General features: G+C 39.5%; 2 protein-coding genes and 1 pseudogene across 2 annotated transcripts; 2 read left to right on the top strand and 1 right to left on the bottom strand.

Moving 5' to 3' along the window:
* Positions 1-2,672: 2,672 nt before the first annotated feature.
* Positions 2,673-5,789, bottom strand: LOC149111197 (uncharacterized; annotated as a pseudogene).
* Positions 5,790-9,708: 3,919 nt separating this feature from the next.
* LOC110065433 (uncharacterized) lies at positions 9,709-10,532 on the top strand (the record flags this gene model as incomplete). Its single annotated transcript, XM_089292401.1, has 2 exons — positions 9,709-9,980; positions 10,031-10,532. Coding segments are annotated over 2 exons (774 nt in total), but the record flags the coding sequence as incomplete, so codon positions are not given.
* A 971-nt stretch (positions 10,533-11,503) lies between these two features.
* Positions 11,504-17,402, top strand: LOC149111196 (uncharacterized). Its single transcript, XM_089292400.1, has 4 exons — positions 11,504-11,831; positions 13,211-13,247; positions 14,789-14,912; positions 16,849-17,402. The coding sequence occupies exons 1-4, from the start codon at positions 11,504-11,506 to the stop codon at positions 17,380-17,382; spliced, it is 1,023 nt and encodes a 340-aa protein (XP_089148526.1). The 3' UTR covers positions 17,383-17,402.
* The last annotated feature ends 1,845 nt before the right edge of the window (positions 17,403-19,247 follow it).

Here is a 19,247-nt window from a genome sequence, read left to right as displayed (position 1 = left end):
ACCATTGTTAGCAGCAGTAGTGTTAAATCTGTACTAAAATAACAAGTTTTGCTAGATTCCCGCCGACAAAACATGTACAGCTGTAGCGAAATACACAAATTCTCAACCTAAACGGTGCTTCGATAATAACATTATATTTGTTACGAAGGCAGAAATTATACTAAGAAGTAAAACAACAATTGAACTGTCTCTGTTTATGATGAGAAGCTTTATTTTTGTAAATTTACAATTAAAAATGCGCATTTGCTCAAACAACGCTTACATGCAGTGTAGTAACGCTCGTTCCCCGGTGATCTCAGCGCAGTAAACCGACGAGTGGTCAGTGCAAAACTTGCTCTGATATTCTCTTCTGTGCTCGGAGTAGAACCAGTGGGAGCCGTTAAGTCTTTCTAACTTTTACGCTAGTTCGGGCAATCTTGCTGCATGTGGCTACAAGCCGTAAATAACTGCAGCTCCGTTCAAATTCAACTCGGCGTTTCGCATTTTCATCCACAAGCTTTGAGCTCCGCGTTTCGTAATTTCCACTGGAAAAGTGCTCGTTTTCATGGGCCACAATACGGCCGGATTCCTCTGGACTATAAACCTTTACCTGACTTTAGATCCGTATTTAAAATTTAACTTAAAAGCGAACTTTGAAGGCATCGTTCTTCTCTCGAAAGCCGCTCAAACTACTCGAAACTGAAAGCTTAGCTGAAGTCCAGTTTGTGATTGACAGCTGTCGCTTCGTTAGCCAATCAAATTATTTGAACAATTCTAACAAGGATTGTGATTGGCTTATTTTAGCGTGCTTTATCAGAGAACAGTGCACGGCTGACGCCACTTTTGCTCGTTTGGAAAATAAAATTTGGTTTGAAAATTCAGCCGAATGCGTGGGGAAATTATCTGATTCTTTACCATAAAACAAATAAAGAAGTCTCGACTGTGCTCTGTTCTGTTGTAAAGCACTTAGGAAGCGGTAGAGCACTCAAGAAGTAGGGAAAAACACTCGACTACGTCTCGTGTTTTCCCCTACGCTTCTTTCGTGCTCTACCGCTTCCTGCGTGCTTTACAACAGAACAGAGCACAGTCGAGGCTTCTTTATTTGTTAATTAGTAGTGACTGCTAGAATTGTCATGCTGAATTGTATGCTTTCTATATTTGGTTTCATTTTGTTTGAAATGGCGTTTGTCTCTTAATTACAAGTTGTCTTCACCGAATTCAATTTAAGCAAATTGGCACAGGTTTACAACGCGATGAGTCAATAGACAGTTCATATTTCCGGCGAGCAAAAACGAAAAAAAAAAAAAAAAAAAAGGAAGAAAGAAAGAAAGAAAAGAAATACACGTCTGGAATTCAATGTCTATTCTGTTACCCTGTGTTTCTGATAACCTGCAAGAAGGCAAATAAAGTTGACAGTGGTTCTAATCTCGCACGATATTACTCCGCACAATATATTTACACTACCGTCCACTCCTACATTACACTCCTCTATGCCACGCTGTTAGTTTCGTAGCAATACATGGCTTTTAAAACCATTTAGTTAACTTAGTTCATTAAAAGAAAAAAAATTGTTAAGCCGTATTTACAACGCTCAATAAGGTCGGCACACACGAGGAGACTAGTCTCTGCGACTACTGCCTGCAACAAGTCGGGGACTGAGACAAGTCCCATCGTCTGAACTGGCCATTTTTGTTTCAAAATCTAGTCGCAGGGACTAACCTTTGGTCCTTGCAACTAGTCCCACGAATTCAAACCAGTGTGAATTTTTGGGACAAGTCCCTGCGACCAGTCCCTTCGTGTAAACTCTTCAGGGGACTAGTCGCAGGGACTAGTCGCAGGGGCTAGTCCCCTCGAGTGTGGCGACCTATGCATTCTGAAGTAGACAGTTTGTGGACTTGTTTTCTTAACGGCGACATTCACATCCTTCTCAGAATGTGGATAGGCTCACTACCAAATTCTTTTTCCGATCTCTCGAAGAAAAGGGAACTCCAAAATATCTAAGGCCCGTTTCAAACGCCGTGCCAATGTCGTGCCGAACTAAATTCATTAATATTTCAGGCCTGGTTCATGCGTCGCGTTTCTGCCTTGTCGAATTCCATTCAGTTAAGTACGGCAGAAATGATTCAGAAGTCGCACTTGGGTCGAACTTAACTCAGAATTAATGCTGTCGGGGTATACCGATCAGCGGAAACTGTTTTGTTGTGTATTCAATATGGCGGACGAAGGTCGGTACTGGACTTTAATTTCGCGAAAAATTATCCGCTAATGGAGCGAGAGGGATAAGGCTGACCATGCAGCAGTATGTGTTGAAATATGTTCAGGTTGTATTGGGTGGAGAATGCCCAAGTTTGTTCTTTTTCTTTGGTGGGGTCAAATTTATGCATGCTCAATACATTGACATGTTTGTATTAGATTCGACACGGCAGAAATTAGACGTTTGAATCGGTTTTGCATTTCTGTCGGATAATGCGACAAGACCAGTCGAACGTGCGATAGAGTTGCGGCAGCCGATTCAGACGTCGAATTTCTGTCGAATTTAATTCGTTGAACTGAATTCGACACTTCAGAAATGCGACCTATGAACCGGGCCTAGGTTCGACTTTGGCACGGCTGTAGCACGGCGTTTGGTACCATTTAAGAATTAAGTTGAACTCTGCCGTGTAGCACGGCAAGCTCTGTCGTGCGAAACGACTTTAGCACGGCATGGTTTCAAACGGCGTGCTATTTGAAACGGGCCTAAGTATCTCTCTCAGCATAACCATACTGAAGCTGTCTAGTTTCTCCTCTCGTGAGAGGTCGCTCAAGCAGTAGGAATCATAACAGATTGGATGTCTTGGAGTGAGCTGGGCGAATACGTTCTCCAGTGCCCTATGCTTTTCTAGCTCTTCCTCCTCTGCGTGTACGTCCTCTACATGCGCTTCTTGGTTCCGTCAGTCTCGATAAGAAGCCTTGTACTTGACTCTTCGTTTGCCAGTCTTTCCTTTCAACTGTCCGCGAACCATCTGGATTCCTTGATGTTGTCATGTCTGCGGCCACTTTTCCGGGATCTGCTTTGTTGCCAGTTCTCTCTGAATTTCGTCGTTAGGTACTGTTTAACCTCATCCGTAAACCGTACAGCTTGACTTCGCGGTTTGTGTAAAGCCCAGCAAAGCTGTAAGTCTCTACAAGAACCAGCAGCTTCATTTTAATTTTTTTGTCACGCTGCTCATCGCCATGTTGTCGGTTTCAACAGTAAGGAATTTCTCGGCCCAGTTTCTTCTGAGTTTGCCATACACCGTTTCAGAGCCGCCGCGTACGTAGCGGTGCTCGCCAACACCAAGATGACTCTTAAACTCACTGAATTTCTTAAAAACCATCTGACATCCAGGCTCAAAGCAAAAGAAAAGACCGCTACTTTGCTCGTCATCACTTGACATTCGAGCCTCCTTGACTGAGAAAAAGTCTACATCTAAAACAAGATCTGTTGGACCTTAAGGCTTTACGATGATATCTTGATAGGGAATGACCTTACCCTACGCCATAAGCTCTCCACACCTGAATTCCGTTTAATTCTGTAAGGCGTCCAGAATGACCCTTCGATCCCCAGTCTGACTTCCTGAAGTCCATTCTTCATCCCTTGGCATTCATCGCAACTGAATACGTGCCCATGTGAACAGGGTTGCTGGAAGTTGGCTTCGACAGGATCAATAGGCGCAAAATGTCAGCAGTGGTCAGCGCAAGTAGAATCATGTGGCTGGCAATATACGTGGAAGTCAGTCTTGAGATGGCGTTGATTGCATCTCTGAGCTTTCTACGGACATCAAGACACCATTCCTCCATTCCTCTCCATTCCTCCTTCCTCAAGAGTTTCAACTAGTGTGTTAAAGGTCTGAAATCCCATCGCATAAAAGCTACAGTATTGTCCAAGCCCTGGAGCGACTTACGCTGAAATGCCTCCCGAACCTCCAGGAGTTTGAACAAAGTTGACATTCTCAGTGGTTCGTGACATTGTTCTTTGCAATACTCCAAGTATTGTTCAATCATTGTAGATCTGGTCACCGTCCTCACAACGTTAGGCATCTCTCTTCTGTCTCCACGTACTGTCTAGGATTAATATTTTACTACGGTAACCATAAGTAACGTCTTGGTAGATGTATGGTCTATTTGTAAATTCCACAAAGTGATCGACCTTGTTCACATGAAGACGTACACGGTGCTTGGTTGTAACTTTAGAGGTAGTACCAGGGCCGTGTAGATTACCATGAGAGCGTGCTCGTTTTATTTTCCATGTGGATAGTTTTCCGTATGGTTGGTGAATTTTTCGCAGCATACTCATTGGATATCTATAAGCGTAAAGGCTAAGTATCTGTCTCTTTAAATTCTTAGTCTTGACGTTCTTGTATGCAGTCATAAGTACAACCGTGTAGTGAACCTTCCAACTTTTCTCTTTGGGCCGAGTCCATGCACTTGAAGAGCTCCTCTCCACTTCCAGGTGCTATCGCACTACACTCTAGTAAACAGTCCTCACTAGTCTTCTGTAGAACATTCCACTGTTCAGCGTTGCTCAAGTTGTCCAAGGGGGTTTTCAGTTGGGAGATAACATGCTCAAATCTTGTATCTTGTGCAGTGAGATTTGCAATCGTGTTCATAGCTGATTTATATACACAAACTGTGTCGGTAACTAAGGGTGGTGCAGGAGACACAGAATCTGTTCCTGGAGTCAGGCATGGATTCGCGGGGATATTCTGAGGAGTTGGAGGCTCACGGATTGGATCGAAGTGACACGAGGAGGCCGATGGTTTCCTTAGCAGCCTCTTTGGCAGGTCTATGAAAATTTAAAAGCAAGAACATTTTTCAAGTGACGTCACACTATTACCGAAGGTGACGAAAGTGATTTTTCCCTGTTTTTTTTTCAAAACGGATTGTACTCTCTACATACCTTTGATGGGATGTCTTGTCTTCAGGTTCCTTGGGGTACAGCCGGTCTTTTTTTTGAGCAACCTCTTCAGTTTTTCTTCCTGCATGTTGTGCGGATTGCTAGTATAACAAAAAATAAAGGGTTATCAACTTCCTGATACGTGTTGGCCGGCAAAGTTTCTAAAATCTGCGGCCTAGAGACCATACGATTATCTACCACGCCCATGTGCCTCCTCCTAAACGTAAAAAAATAATAAACCCTGAACGAACAGCAGGAAGTTGCATTGCTACGCAACTTTGTGAAAAAATGAGCACGTTTTGTTAATGTTGTTTTTGCTTTAAATTTTGTGTAATTTTGAGGACAAACAATTCATTGCGGCAGGGGTCCTTTAATCTCCAAAGGGGGCGCCCAGAGCGCGCTCGTGAAATGACTCATACGAAAATGAAGTCTGGATCAGCTTTAGGGCCTTCAAACGTAAACAATATTCGTTGGTTAAAAAAGAAAATCTTCAAAGATAAAACTTACGCGAACCAACGGGTGTTGCTTCCCCAAAGATGTTTTTAATTTCCCTGGCTAGCTTGAAATTAATCACGTATGTTCCAGTCCCCGCCGTTTTCTTGCTATGATGTCTTGGATACTGTCAGGTCTTAGGGGCCTGCCGGTACTTTCCCAGGGTAATGCGATGAGTTACACAAACCGTCATATTCTTAAATTGTTGTTCTGTGAGCTCCAAAAGACTTGCCCTCACCAGAATTAGATCCTTTCCACAAACATTTTCCCTTGACAGGTGGTGATTTTGAAAATGCGAACTGATACTGCCGTCGCAGCTGTTTAGGGCTACACAATCTGTAAATCCACGACTACTTCCGCACGTAACACCTGTAACTGCCGAGAGCGGACACAATCCTGCCATTGCAAACAGCAAAAGCAACGCAAAGCGTAAAAGTAAATTCTTTATCTCTAGCGTAAACTGAGAAAACACTCTCGACGTCAGCTGTCTACAATTTGCATAAGTTAAATTTAGCACAAAGGGCTACGCAAAAATAGCAATTCGAAAAAAATATATTGAATAAAAAAGGGCCAGGATTTGGCATCGCTTTTTTCGCGCATTGCAAAATAAACAAAAAGAGCTGCCAAATAACTCTGACAATCCCACGTGTTTGCCGACATCTTCTTCTGTACAGCCAAGGTTTAGTCGCAGTACACTATAATTCAGTTTTTTCTTGGTACTTAATAATCATTTGGAAAACTCTCATGTTAAATATGGTATTTTTTCATAATCCAAACCTTATGATGACCCAATTTCAGCAACTGCTTTTAGGCGGAACTTAAGACAACTCACGCTGCAGCCGCTCATTTTAGCTTTTTAATCCTAATTTTGGAGGAAATGGTGAATTGAAGGCTATTCATGCCTTATTCCGAGCAAAAAGCACGTTTTGAGAATAGTTGCTTCGAGGTAATATTATTTTATACGGGAAACTGAAAAATCTATGTGGGAAACTTAGGAACAATAATCGGTGCTAAATTGTGTCACGCACGCTTTCGCAGCTGAATTTTAGCTATGTTGATCGAACTCCTGTAGTTCAAAACGGTCAGTGCCCAAAGTTTTTTTTTTCCTGTTCCCGGTACACTAGCCCTAGTACTAAACATGGATATTGGTCAGAGCTCCAGATCACGTTATACTTGTGAGAAACACTCCTTCAACAAGCAGCATGTCCACTTAAATTTTGCGAAATACCTTTCTGGGCATTTTCAAAAAATCATAATTAATTTATCTTAAACTTGATTTCAAATATTTTACCGTTAATGAAAAGATGAAACATGAAATAAAATGATCTGTAAGTTTTATGGTATTTGAGAAAAAATGTAAGTTTTCAGCACCTTCAGCGCAACGCCTAAATTTGACTCGAAACAGAGCGATTTTCACGGTTTTGGACCATTCTCGGAAATCGTCGCCAGAAATATTGAAAAATAGCATTAAAAGCCAAATTATTGCTATTTTTGTTTATCACATGGACTAATTGTCTCGCACATAACGTTTGAAGAAGTTCTGTTTTCGGCCGAAAATCGAGTAACCGGTTCTTACAGGGACAGCCTCTTATGGGTGAAGAAAATTAAAGTCACACCCTCAAAACAGAATCTTGGTTTCCTTTTCCTCTTATATGGGAGTTCCGATCCTCCGGGATTCATCAAGGTCCACAGTTTATCAATGTGAGAAATGAACTGGAGGTACTTCCTAGAACAGATCTTTCTTAGACCTGTCCACATAACGCAGGAGGAATTTGAAAACGAAAGTTTCACCATGAAAACGCATTAAATGTTTTCCGTCCACACTGCGCCGGGGGATTTTAAAAACGCGACAATCACCGGTCATTTTGGATTTGTAATTGAGAAAAACTGGGGCAGGGGAATCATATGATAATCGTGACGCCATTGTTTTTGAAAAGCTCTGTTTTCAAATTGTTTTCCGTCGAAAACGAAAAGGCGGCGTTATCAAATTTCTCTTGTTTGAAGACCGTTTTTGAAATAATCCTTTTTGACGGATTAGTGTGGACGGTAGGCTAGGCCTAACCGTAGAAATAAAGCTGCGTTTTAAAATTTATCCACGTTGCCTTAAAGTTAAAGAAATTTGGAAATTAAATGGATTATTGTTACCTACTCGCACGCCTTCTATTTATACTCTCTTACATGCTGGCTGTTAACCCTCGGACGTACAAACTAACTCATACCCCCACCGTGCCACAGGGAGGGAGATGGATGGACACTCCCCCTGGGGTTTTCGATCTGTCAAGGCACAGCGAAATAAAATTACATTGATTAGAAATTCCTGAGCTTGCTCTACAAAATGATACCATATTAGTTGGTTGTGACGTCATATGACGTCAAATGACGTCGTTTGACCCGCCATCTTCGATTCACCATCTTGCATTTTACTAACGGAAATTAATACAAAATCAAACCAGAATGCCTATGAAAGGTACAATTGGTAAATTGGTAAATTGGCCTCCTGTGGTACAATGCTAAAATCTTAATTTTCCAAACAAGGTATTTGTTTTAGAATGAGAATAATTTGGAAAATTAAATAAAGGCAAATTAACGTCGAGGTGTTCCCATTATTTTATTAAACTACGTTAACTGTATGTTAGAATTTTAGAATCCTCTTTAAGTCATTTTTCGGCAGCCTCGGACATGCAAATTAAAAAAAAACCCGTCTATAATAAAGGTGCGCAACTATCTATAACAATCCTGGCCCTCACAAGCCGAAATGTAGAAATTCTTTTTTGTGTACACACTTTGCAATAACTTAATTAAATGTTGAAAATATCACAACGTCCTAACAGTAGTGTTTCTGGATAATGCGTATATGACTTTTTATTATGAATACGTTCCTAAACGTTATATTTTTGACTGACTTGTGCAACCGCAGTGTTACTGTGACTCGGGAGAACAGTGCTGGTAACAAAATTCTTACTTTTGACATTTTGGAAGACAGACGTATATTTGACGTTGCTGTTTCTTTATTTTATAAAACAGATAGATTCCATGCTGCCGTGCGTCTGTTCAGTAGTAGATTAGCTCATCGTCTCTTGATCACAACTGACATCAAAATGTGGTAAGAACATCAGTGACACACTGGCCTGACGGCTCTTGTGCCATGTTTCGTCCTAACCACATTTTGACGTCAGCTGTCATCTATTTAACAATTAGGTTACGAGAGGTGATAGTTGATGAGAGTGAACAATTTATTTGCCTTAGTAAAATTCTTACTGAAATTTACCTCAAGTAATAATTTCCAATTATTTCTCGACGTATTGAATTGGAAAAACGGAAAAAAAATGTTGCCGTTCTTTAGACGACCTTCAGCCACTACACACTAATGGCTGAGGGTGTATGATCAGTCAGCCAATCAGACTGCAGCATTTGTATTAGAGTGCTAGTGCAGATCTACTTATACTGAAGAGACGCACGGCAACATGAAATTTATTTGCTGAATAGAGGTGAAAGTTTGTGACTTTTCCTACAAATTACCGGGGAACATTTTGATCTATCAATTGCTCAATAACATCACTTGACACCACATGATGCAATCCTATTCCTGATTATTTCTAGTTCTTGTATCGTTACATTTTTCCTGTTTTTTAAATCAAATTTGGAGCTTGCCTGAATTATGAAAAAAAAAATTGAAATTCCAGGCGGCGAATCCAAGATTGTGCGCATTTTGAAATGTGTAACCGTCATTTAATTTTGACTTCTTTTGTTCACCTGTCATGAATTGGCTGGTAATTATTATTAATAATAATAATAATAATAATAATAATAACTTTATTACCGTGTCAGACTGTCTAGTTTTTACAAATGAAAACTAATTGGGGACACCTATCTACATTACTCTATAAATAAATAAAGTAAGTTTACAATCTAGTATATGTACAATAACAGAAAAGAAAACCTATATAAATAGTCTACAAATTATAGTGAATTAAAAAAGTTTGGACGCTATACACACCATAAGACCAGGTTAAATAGAACTGAGTCAGCCTTTCAAGGTTTGTCAAGTAGTCGCTCTTCTCCCAGACTCAAATCCCCGAAATCCACCTTTTAACTGTGTGTTGAAAGGAAAAGCCAAAACAAACCAAAAAAAGTACTGACAGGAAGTGATGCTTTAGATACTTGACTAGGACATGGAATAGATATTTTTTTCACTGTTTCTTTTAAAGGGAGTCTAACGAACTCATGTCAGGAAGACATAATGGACCTCGCCTCCTGGAGCAGCTTCTGGAGTATATTGTTTGGAACATTGGCACTCCTAATCTTCATTGGAAACCTATTCACTCTCGTCTCGTCCACATTTCCTGTTAATAAGTTTAGCTGTAGCTGATTTGTCGGTTGGGCTGCTATCTCTTCCCATTTACGTTTCACTGCATATCCATACCACAGAGCAGTTGCTATTTGTTGCATTTGACTGTGTTGACATGCTAGCCGACCATACATCTGTGTTGATACTGGCTGTAACAGCGTTGGAAAGAATGCATGCCATTGGCTGGCCTCTCCGTCATCGCATGCTTAGCAAACGTGTCTATATGTTGACCATTGTGACACCTCGGTGCTTAGCTGCACTTGTTACATCGTCAAGAATTCTTTTCTTTTTCACAGTCATAACCCGTCGTCATTGTGTCATGGTCATCATATTTTCTTTGACAACCCCACTCACTGTTACGACTTCTTGTTGCTGCTTTATCTGGAAGACCCTTGGATTCGATTGCCAAATTTACAGAGAAATGCAAGCGAGGAAAAACTTAGCAAGACACTTTTATTCCTCACAGGTACCTTTGTTGTTACGTGTTTTCCATTTGAGGTGTTAGTTGTAGTACTCAATTTATGCGTGTCATGTCGGCAGATACCCTTGGCTTCCGTCTACGTCATTAGACTCCTCCATTACAGCAATTCACTCATTAACATCATTATATACCCGTTACGAATCCCAGAATTTAAAAAAGCTCTTTTACATCTTTTTCCTTCGTTTGGATGTTTGCGACAAAGACATCGAGGAAGGTATCGCATACACGGAGGAATCTCCGTAATCTCCATGACAACCGCAATAGACTCTTTTTCTCTTTTGGGGTTTGAGGCAACGGAACAGACATCCTATCTATAAATGTTACGTTTTGGCGCTAAAGTAACCATAGTACAACTGTTTTTAAAGAATGTGTCAAACGTAAACTCTTATATTTTTGCTTGTGGAAAAGAGGGGTGACGGAGTCAGAATTTTAATTTTCTTTTCTTTTTTTGCTATTGGAATTAAAACCACGCCATGTTTGCTCCGCCATTTTGGATTTAAATTATGCAAAGCCGACGGCCGGAGTCCTTAATCGTGTCAAAATTTGATGTCTCAGGTAATCACCACTCGCATCATAAAGAACATCCTTGTATAAATGATGTTATTGAAAGGAAATAAAAACCAATTGATTAGTTCCATGAAACACTTTGTTCATCATCATCATCATCGTCTTAAACTTTATTTAAGTGTCGGGGGTTCTTATCTAGATGGCTAATTGGGGACACTGCTCTAAAAGTTAAGATATGTATGTCCATAGATACGACAAAGAAAACCATGGCAATTGTCCTCAAAAAACTGTGTAAATACAACCTAGTAGATCAATTAAGATATAATAAAAATACAGTAAAGAGAAAGTTAAATTAAAAGTAAATTACAATGGATGTATGTTATAATGCTAAAATGTGTGCTGTACGTCATTGAAAAGCACCATGATTAGCCTAAACGCCCGATAATTTTAATACATTGAATTCCCCTGCCTCAAAGAGTTAATTAGCTCCAAATTTATGTTCAAATTAAAAAACAAAACAAAACAAAACAAAACAAACAAACAACAGCAACAAATTTTTAACGAGGATAAACAGAAAAACTTGAAATTGGAAAAAGTTGTCCTAAATAATTATTCCACAAATAGGTACAATGCAACGTATGCGATACAGTGACCGTTAGTTAAGCTTTTGAGCTTTACTTTGTCATATCGCCATTAATAATGCAAACACAATTTTAGAGGCGTTTAGATGACTAACCTACTGTATTTAAAGTTCACTGTTCGTAATGATCTTCAGAACGTAATGAGGTCGGAAGTAGTTGTGTTGCTGTTCTTGTCTCAAACTGTTTGCGCTGCTGAGGAAACATCGGCATATTCTCATTCAGCATTCTTCACAACGTGGGAAAATAAACGACTCATGGGATACGTTGTAGAAGAGTTTGAGTCAGCCAGTTTAATATCCTGCGGTCAACTATGTATGAGGAACGAATGGTGTACGTCTACAAACTTCATAATGTCCTCCCAAAAGGTTACAGATGGAACCTGTGAGCTGAACAAACACGAGATTTCTGTGATCAACGAAAACGCACAGTTTTATGATCAATGCGGCGTTACGTTCGCAATTCATGAAGGTAAGTCATCTACTGGCACGACATTTAGAATTCCATGAAAGCTGGCCGCAGGAATTATTTCGGCACGTTAACATTTCTTGGGGGAAATAATGCTGTAGTACGTTGCGAGTAAACTACTCCAGCTAACCTTTTTTTTTTTCATTGGAATACAAACATTATTTACAACACCAATATCACTTACAATACTAACATTGCTGACGATACCTAAATTGTTTTCAATACTAATATAATTTATATTAGTATCACCCAACTAGTGGACTAATGCAAATCCTGCATTTTGATTGGCTACGCTACTAAGAGACTATTAGTAATAGTCCTCGAGTAGCGAAATTGGCGCCATCGAGCGTGACACTTTCTCTCATTTTATTCCCAAATAAATATTTCTTCAACTTGCATTTGCTAACTTTATTATTACCTTTTCTGTCCGACTAGTTGGGTGATACTAAAACAATTAGACCCTTCGCCCTCAAGGGCCACGGGTCAATAGCCCATGTACATATATTGGCAGCAAATAATGTGAACATTTAATTTACTGAAAGTTTAAGATCTGTTCAACGAATTCTCTGCCGATTGACTTACGTCGACACGATGACATCTAATTATCGTGCATTTCTCTCTCATTTTTGCATTCTCGTTTGAATTGTAATAATTTGAAAGATTCTCACGATATTTTGCCTTTTTCATTTTTTTAAAATTGTTAACTAACCTATTCAGAGATGTGTTATCACCACCTGCCTAAATGATAATTCGTGTTTGCTTGACAAGGAAAACCAAACCCTGTCCTGGGTCGCGGACAAGAACATGGGTGGAGACAGATGCGAAGGTAAAATCGATTATAACAATTTGCGAGAATTCATTGCATCGGTTCAGATTTTGGTAACTGCCTTCAATAAAACGAAAGTCTCAACAAGCAACCAACAAACAAACAAAAAAGAAAAGACAGTAACAAACCAGTGCGACTGGCTTGCTATGTGTGAATGGAAGTCAGGTGCACTAATGGACGGCTTGAATATAATGAACCCGAAGTAGATAATTAACTTAACGCCACTTTTTTCAACAGGTATACAAAACACAGCAAACGTTCAGTGAATTAATTTATTAATTTGGTTTTGTATGGTTTCTTTTCCCTTGAAACGCTTCCTTCTTTCAAAATCTGGCATGCCCGTAACGCTTTAAACCAAACATGCCATCTTTCTTTTTGGTCGACCTCAAATTACTGCCAGGGAGAAAACATTTCTCTAGGAGTGATGTTTAATTGCAACCGTACACACAAGAGCGTAAATTTACTTCGCTTACGACTGACAAGAATTGTTTATCGTTTTTCTTGCAATTACTTTAACAAATAATAGTGGACATTATTGAATCTCTTCTAAATTTAGTACCCTCGACGTGCAGGGAACTTCGTGATCAGAATTTGTAAGTAGCTCACTTCAGATAATTAAACCAATAGGCCATTTCCGGGGTTACCTTGTGCCTTTGTTTCAAAACGGATCCACACACAAAACCCTTCATATGAAAATGAGTTCGGTTTACATGAAAATGAACCTGTAGTGGAAACACATTTCTCTGTGAATGGTTTCCCACGAAGGCTCGTTTTGACGCAGAGGTAAAGGGCAATGCGGGAATGGCCTATCACATATGTTTTCATGTAACATCATTACCGCAGGTGATAGTCTTAGACAAAATATTTCTAATCAGCTTCTTCTCTTTGTCTCATCGACAAGGCCTTTGTCATTTCAGGCCCTCGGGACTAACTGGAAACAATAATATTAACCCAGGCCCGGCCAGCCCTTACTACGCCGGAAAAAAATGAAAACGGCGTTTTTACTTAGAAAAAGGAACATATCTTTATCGTCTACTGACTTGCTGGAGAAATTTAAAAGCGCAACAATCACCGTTCAGTTTGGATACGTGTTTGAGGAATACTCGGGAAGGGAAATCACATGATTATCGTAATGTCATCGCTTTTGAAAAATTCTGTTTTCAAACTGCTTTCCGTCCACACTAAAGCGCAAAGTCGGCGTTTTTCAAAAGCCTACGGTTAAAAGAGCGTTTAAAAAAGCTCCGTGTCAGATTAGGGTGGACGGTAGTGCTTAACCGTAGAAACAAAACTGCGTTTTTAAATTTCTCAGGCGTAGTGTTTGGTGAAAGCCTGTAATACTCATTACTACTCACCCTGTATATGTAAAACATATTCTAGATCGCTAGATAGCCTCAAATGAAGCTGCACTGATGGCATGTATTTTGGTTTGTAGTGTACTAAATCTTCTTAGAATCCATGGAAATTCCATAAAGTGATCCGTGAAATTATCGCCGAAAGCCTTGAGTGCATATCACTACTCACCCTGAAGATTTGGAAAAGAACGATACCACAAAATGCCAACGGGGTTACGTTAAACTCAGATTGCCATCATGAACGTCAAATTTATTAATCTGAGTGGAGAATTAATGAGGCCGGTTACTTTAATGGTAAAAGTTCGACGACAGCGCAGCTCGCTGCTACGGCAACGTTGAAACTGCACTGAATGTCACTTTCTGCATTCAATTTGAAATTTGCATCGAATTTATCGGTAATCGGGCTGCTATCGTCCAATCAGGTTCAAATTAAACATATGCTCTATTAACCCTCCGACGAACATTTGTTATATTAACCCTTGGAAACTCGCACTAGCTCCATGGGGTATTGGCTGTTATAATTTCTTTCGTTGAGTGGATGGCCCTTCCCTTTTTCTACAAGATGAAATCGAATGCTGGTCACGTCATGTAACGTCACATGACACCGTTACGTCCCTCATCTTTGATTCGCCATCTTGAATTTCACTGTATATACTTACCATCTTGGACAATTCTACTGAATGCAAATTCTAGTTCATTACCAGAAATAATTGGTGAAACCAATGGTCAAAGTAAAATATAATTATTATAATTCTCTAGTTTTGATTTCCTTGCTCTCTTAGGTCCAAAGAAAACAGAGATTATTCACTAGGCTCTGAGGATATTAATGTGTGTTGTCACAAGACTAGCCTCGGAGCATGCGGAGAAGGTGGATGGACGCTGGTAATGAAGATCAATGGGTCTCAGGTATGTTTCAGCCTCATTTTTCTGTTTATGGTATGTTTTAAGTAGCATTCCTTGGCTTACTTGACCTTGCTACAATCCTGAATCCAACCAAAAAGATACTTGATTGCAATACTCTAGGCAAAAAGTGTTATTAACCGCATGATAATGAGTGAAGCGCGGTGTTTGCTACACTCTTTGCTGATTTAAATATTATTATTATTATTATTATTATTATTATTATTATTTTATTTTATTTCATTTTATTATTTTTTTTCATTTATATGTATTTTCCCGTGATGTCGGTGACCAGAATCAAGCTCCCATTCGGCAGAATTCTCGACAAAACCTCGAACCACGCAAAAGTATATGGGAAATTTTCGTGGCCGGACAGCAGCGCAGATTTGCAATTGATTCCTAGTGTACAGAATAAACGTGAGGACATTTTCACGACATGGACATATGGATATTTACACGTAGAAACGTGTGATTTATTTATCGCATGGTTAAGACTTTTTTCAGTAACTCAAGAGTTATTGGCTTGTAAGGTTTTGGCTAGAGAACTGTTTTTTCTTGATTTCAGATTATTTGAACTTTGGCTAGATAAGAACGGAATTCAGTTGTTCTTGGTTGAAAAACAACAAATGTAATCGAATTAAATGGAAAAGCCAATGAGACATAGCTTTTCCCACATTAACATTTCACAAAGGGAAAGTGCGAACAGTTGTTTCCTCAGGTTTTGCCAGTAAACAGAGTCATTGTGTTACCACTATTTGGCTAGCGCTGATTCATAGAACCGTTTTCTATCGATTCGAGACAATGCAGTTTAAATTTCTTCAAGAAGTCTTCACCTTCCTTGTACGCGTCTTGTTTAGAATGTTGCTGTGGTTTTTATTCTTGGATATTCTGGTTCGCGCAAAATTCGTGTTTTACAGATGTTCCTTTTTGTTTTTATCGTTTTCAAACGAAAAATAAAAGACAAATTAAAACAAAACCATAAAAAGAAAAAAGAAAAAAAAACAAGAAAAAACAAAACAAAACCAAACAAAACTCTATCAAGACACCTAAAGCCTTGGTCAAACGGGGCATGATAGTTGATGATAGTTGATGATAGTCGATATAGGCTTCAAAAGCGAGCAACATTTTCAATGCGACACTAGCTGATATTAATCCTCATATTTTGTTTTATATGACACGTTTCGCTCAGACTTACAGTATTGTGCAAAAGTAATGCAAGCGATAATCGTTGAATATCGCACTTTGTTCTTGCGATATTTCGTTGATATCTCGGCAATATATCGCAGATATAAGCGACGCGTGGCAACGACAATTCGACGAATATATCGGCGCCTCCCGTCGATATCTCGCCGATTTATCACACTTGCGAAACATCTCCGCAGCGATATCTCGTATTGCGCGCGACGGATTCATAACGATATATGGCTCAGTTTACACATCAACTCTGGTTCAAAGGAGGAGGCGTGGCTGGCCCCATCTCAACCTTTCTTGCTTTCGTTCTGAAAACAAGCGAGAGTTATTTTCCGCTAGTTTTAGAACATACAATGTAATAATAATGCTTGTTACATGACGCTACGTGACGTCATAGGTCAACCACCTAGAATTTTAGATTTTTTAATGATTCAAAAAACTAACGAACATTAAGTGTAAAATGATGGTAGATGAAATAGTTGACACAAAAATTACGTCAAAGGTTAGGAGACGGTTACTGAAAATTTCAGCATCACAATTGCATCCCCTTTTGAAAATTGCGGAAAAAAGACACGCGAGTAGCCGAAGTCGTATCGATCACCCTCCCCACCCCCATTCCTGTAATGGTAGGTCTGAGAACTTAAAAGTAGACCATTAATTGAGAGCAACAGAAATGACCTAGAAATTTCCAACGCACTGTGTAGTTTGATGGGTTCTATCTTGATCAGAGTATGTCCTCTCATCGCCGTAGGGCATTTTTCACTACGAATCACGTCTTTGGAGCAACAAGGAAACTTTTAACCTCGAGGGAGGAAAGACGAGGTTTGACAACAATGAGACCAAGTCACCTACCTACTGGAACACACCCTTCTCTAAAATCTGTCTCGGCATGGAAGTTGGACAGCAGATCAATTTCATTACTATTCACAAGAAAGCCAGCTCTTTGTACACACTAGTCGCTGACGGCGTATCCCGGTACACCTCAGTGAGTCGCGACACCTGGAAGACACTTCTTATTTCGCAAGGCTCCTTGCAGCGTAATTGTAATCAGGAAGGGTTTAACGCTTTGTCAGGCGTGGGAAGCAACTGGAATATGGACTGGCCTAAGGTAAGGATTGGCATTCTAGCCAACAGCAATAACGATTGCATCACTTGTGACTCCAGAATCGGCTTTGGGGGAAGAGGGATGCATGATGATACCAACACTCGTGAAAACGACGCTAGTTTTGGATCTGATAATGGAGAGCGACCCATCAAAGCGATGGATTACATCTTGGTGCAGTGACGAGAGTAAAAAAAAAAAAACATTTAAGGGCGTATTTCCATCAATGGAAATCTGAGTATAATAAATGGTTCGATTTACATAAAAATACTGTTTAAGTACAATTATGCTGTGAAGGGAATGTTTTAACGGATTGTACGTGCTTAAGGTTGTGATGTCAAATAAACTAAGTTAAAGGAAAATCCCTTGTGGTCTTTTATAAGTTCTAGTATAGTTCTCTTCCAGAAATTGCTTAACACTGAATAAAATTTGCTTTACTTTGAACAACATAATGCATTTTGAGCACGCATGAAAAAATAAACAATGTATATATAATATCTTTTAGCCTTTTTTTTTTTCTCAAAGTCCGTCCTTGTGTGTCGGAGAACTGAAATCGTTAAAAAGACTAATTAATTATACAATTTGCGCTCCTTTCAACAATTCAGCTTAGATTCCCATCGGTCGTTCAGGAGCATTTCGCCATAATAGTCTAGTGTTCCTTTAATTAACAACCACAGTTGCATATTTTCCAAAAACCAGAGTTGTTCCTAATATTGTTTATTATCTTTATATCTCTTTGAATATACATCATTCATGTAACCTAGTAGTCACTTATGCTGCATGATGAATGAAAGTGGAAAAATATGTGTCTCAATTGACCATTCCCCGATGGGAATTTGACAGAATTCTGCCAGATTGAAACCGACCTCAAGATCCCAAAATCCTGCGCTCTAAATATGCGAGTGCGCTGCCTCTTCAGGATAACAGTCTCTGTTCAGACTGCACGAAAAGTGGTACACATTTCGTGAAGACATTTCTGGAAGGTTTTTAAATGCCATTAACACTGACTTCAAACTTTGAATAAACAACTTATACGCTACAGTTCACAGTAAGCTGTCTCAACACTAGAAAGTTCGCAATATTGCGCATGCACAACACTCGAAAGAAAGCACATGAACGAAAATAGTAAGCTTTGACAATGTTATGACGAAATTTATCATCAATAAGAGGACAGATGCATAAAAAACTGACGTCAATTTGTTTTTACAATAACGAGGCCCTGAAATGGTCAAATGCCGGGAATAAATGAGGGGAAAAGACGCCGCAAACTTGCCGTAAAGAAAGATAAGTGAATTCTCTTTATGACGCGAACATTATCAATAGCTTTACTCGCTTTTTGATTGGCTACTTAAAAAAATCATAAAATCTCATTGGTCAAAAAGTTGACAGTTTGATAGCTGAGAGTTGAACTTGAAAGCTTGCATAACTAAAAGTTTTATCCATCTGTACTCTTATTGATGATGAAAATGAGCCAATCAGCATGCGAGAAATTCGACTGTGAGCTTTTAGGAACAGATAATGTCCAAGAACAAATATCCAAGGTCAGATGCTTGAGAAAAAAAATAACCTGGGATATTTGTCCTTGGACATTATCTGTTCCTAAAAGCTCACAGTTTTCCTCGAGCTACGCTCTCAGGAAACTGTTCGATTCTGGGAACAGGTAAATAACGTACACGCGCACAAATATCCGAGCTTACTTTTTTCTCAAGCATCTGAGCGGGCCGGAATCTTAAATCCTCGAATTTGATTGGCTAATCATACGCACGTTACTGGTCCAGCTTTTTACGATACGGCCCACAGGTCGGATATTTTCCCCGCTGTAGCGATTACGGCTCCTAAATTTCACTCCTAAAAGTTAGCGGTAATCGTCAATCTTTTGCCTTTTTTACGCTTCCATCGACGATTAGTCAACGCCAGTTTATCTCTGTTCACTTTAAAATGGCAAGCAAAGTCATTGTAAGTAGATTTAATTTATTGTTTTGAGATTGTGAGAGTTTGCTTGGTTGTTTGTAGCTTGGCGCTGTAATGGCGCGTAATAATATGTTACT

Source organism: Orbicella faveolata, unplaced genomic scaffold (genome assembly GCF_042242905.1).
Source record: "Orbicella faveolata isolate gen_17 unplaced genomic scaffold, um_ofav_v1 contig_24, whole genome shotgun sequence".
Classification (NCBI taxonomy): Eukaryota; Metazoa; Cnidaria; class Anthozoa; order Scleractinia; family Merulinidae; genus Orbicella; species Orbicella faveolata.
Note: the sequence above shows the minus strand (reverse complement) of the source record. Positions and strands in the feature narration are given on the sequence as shown.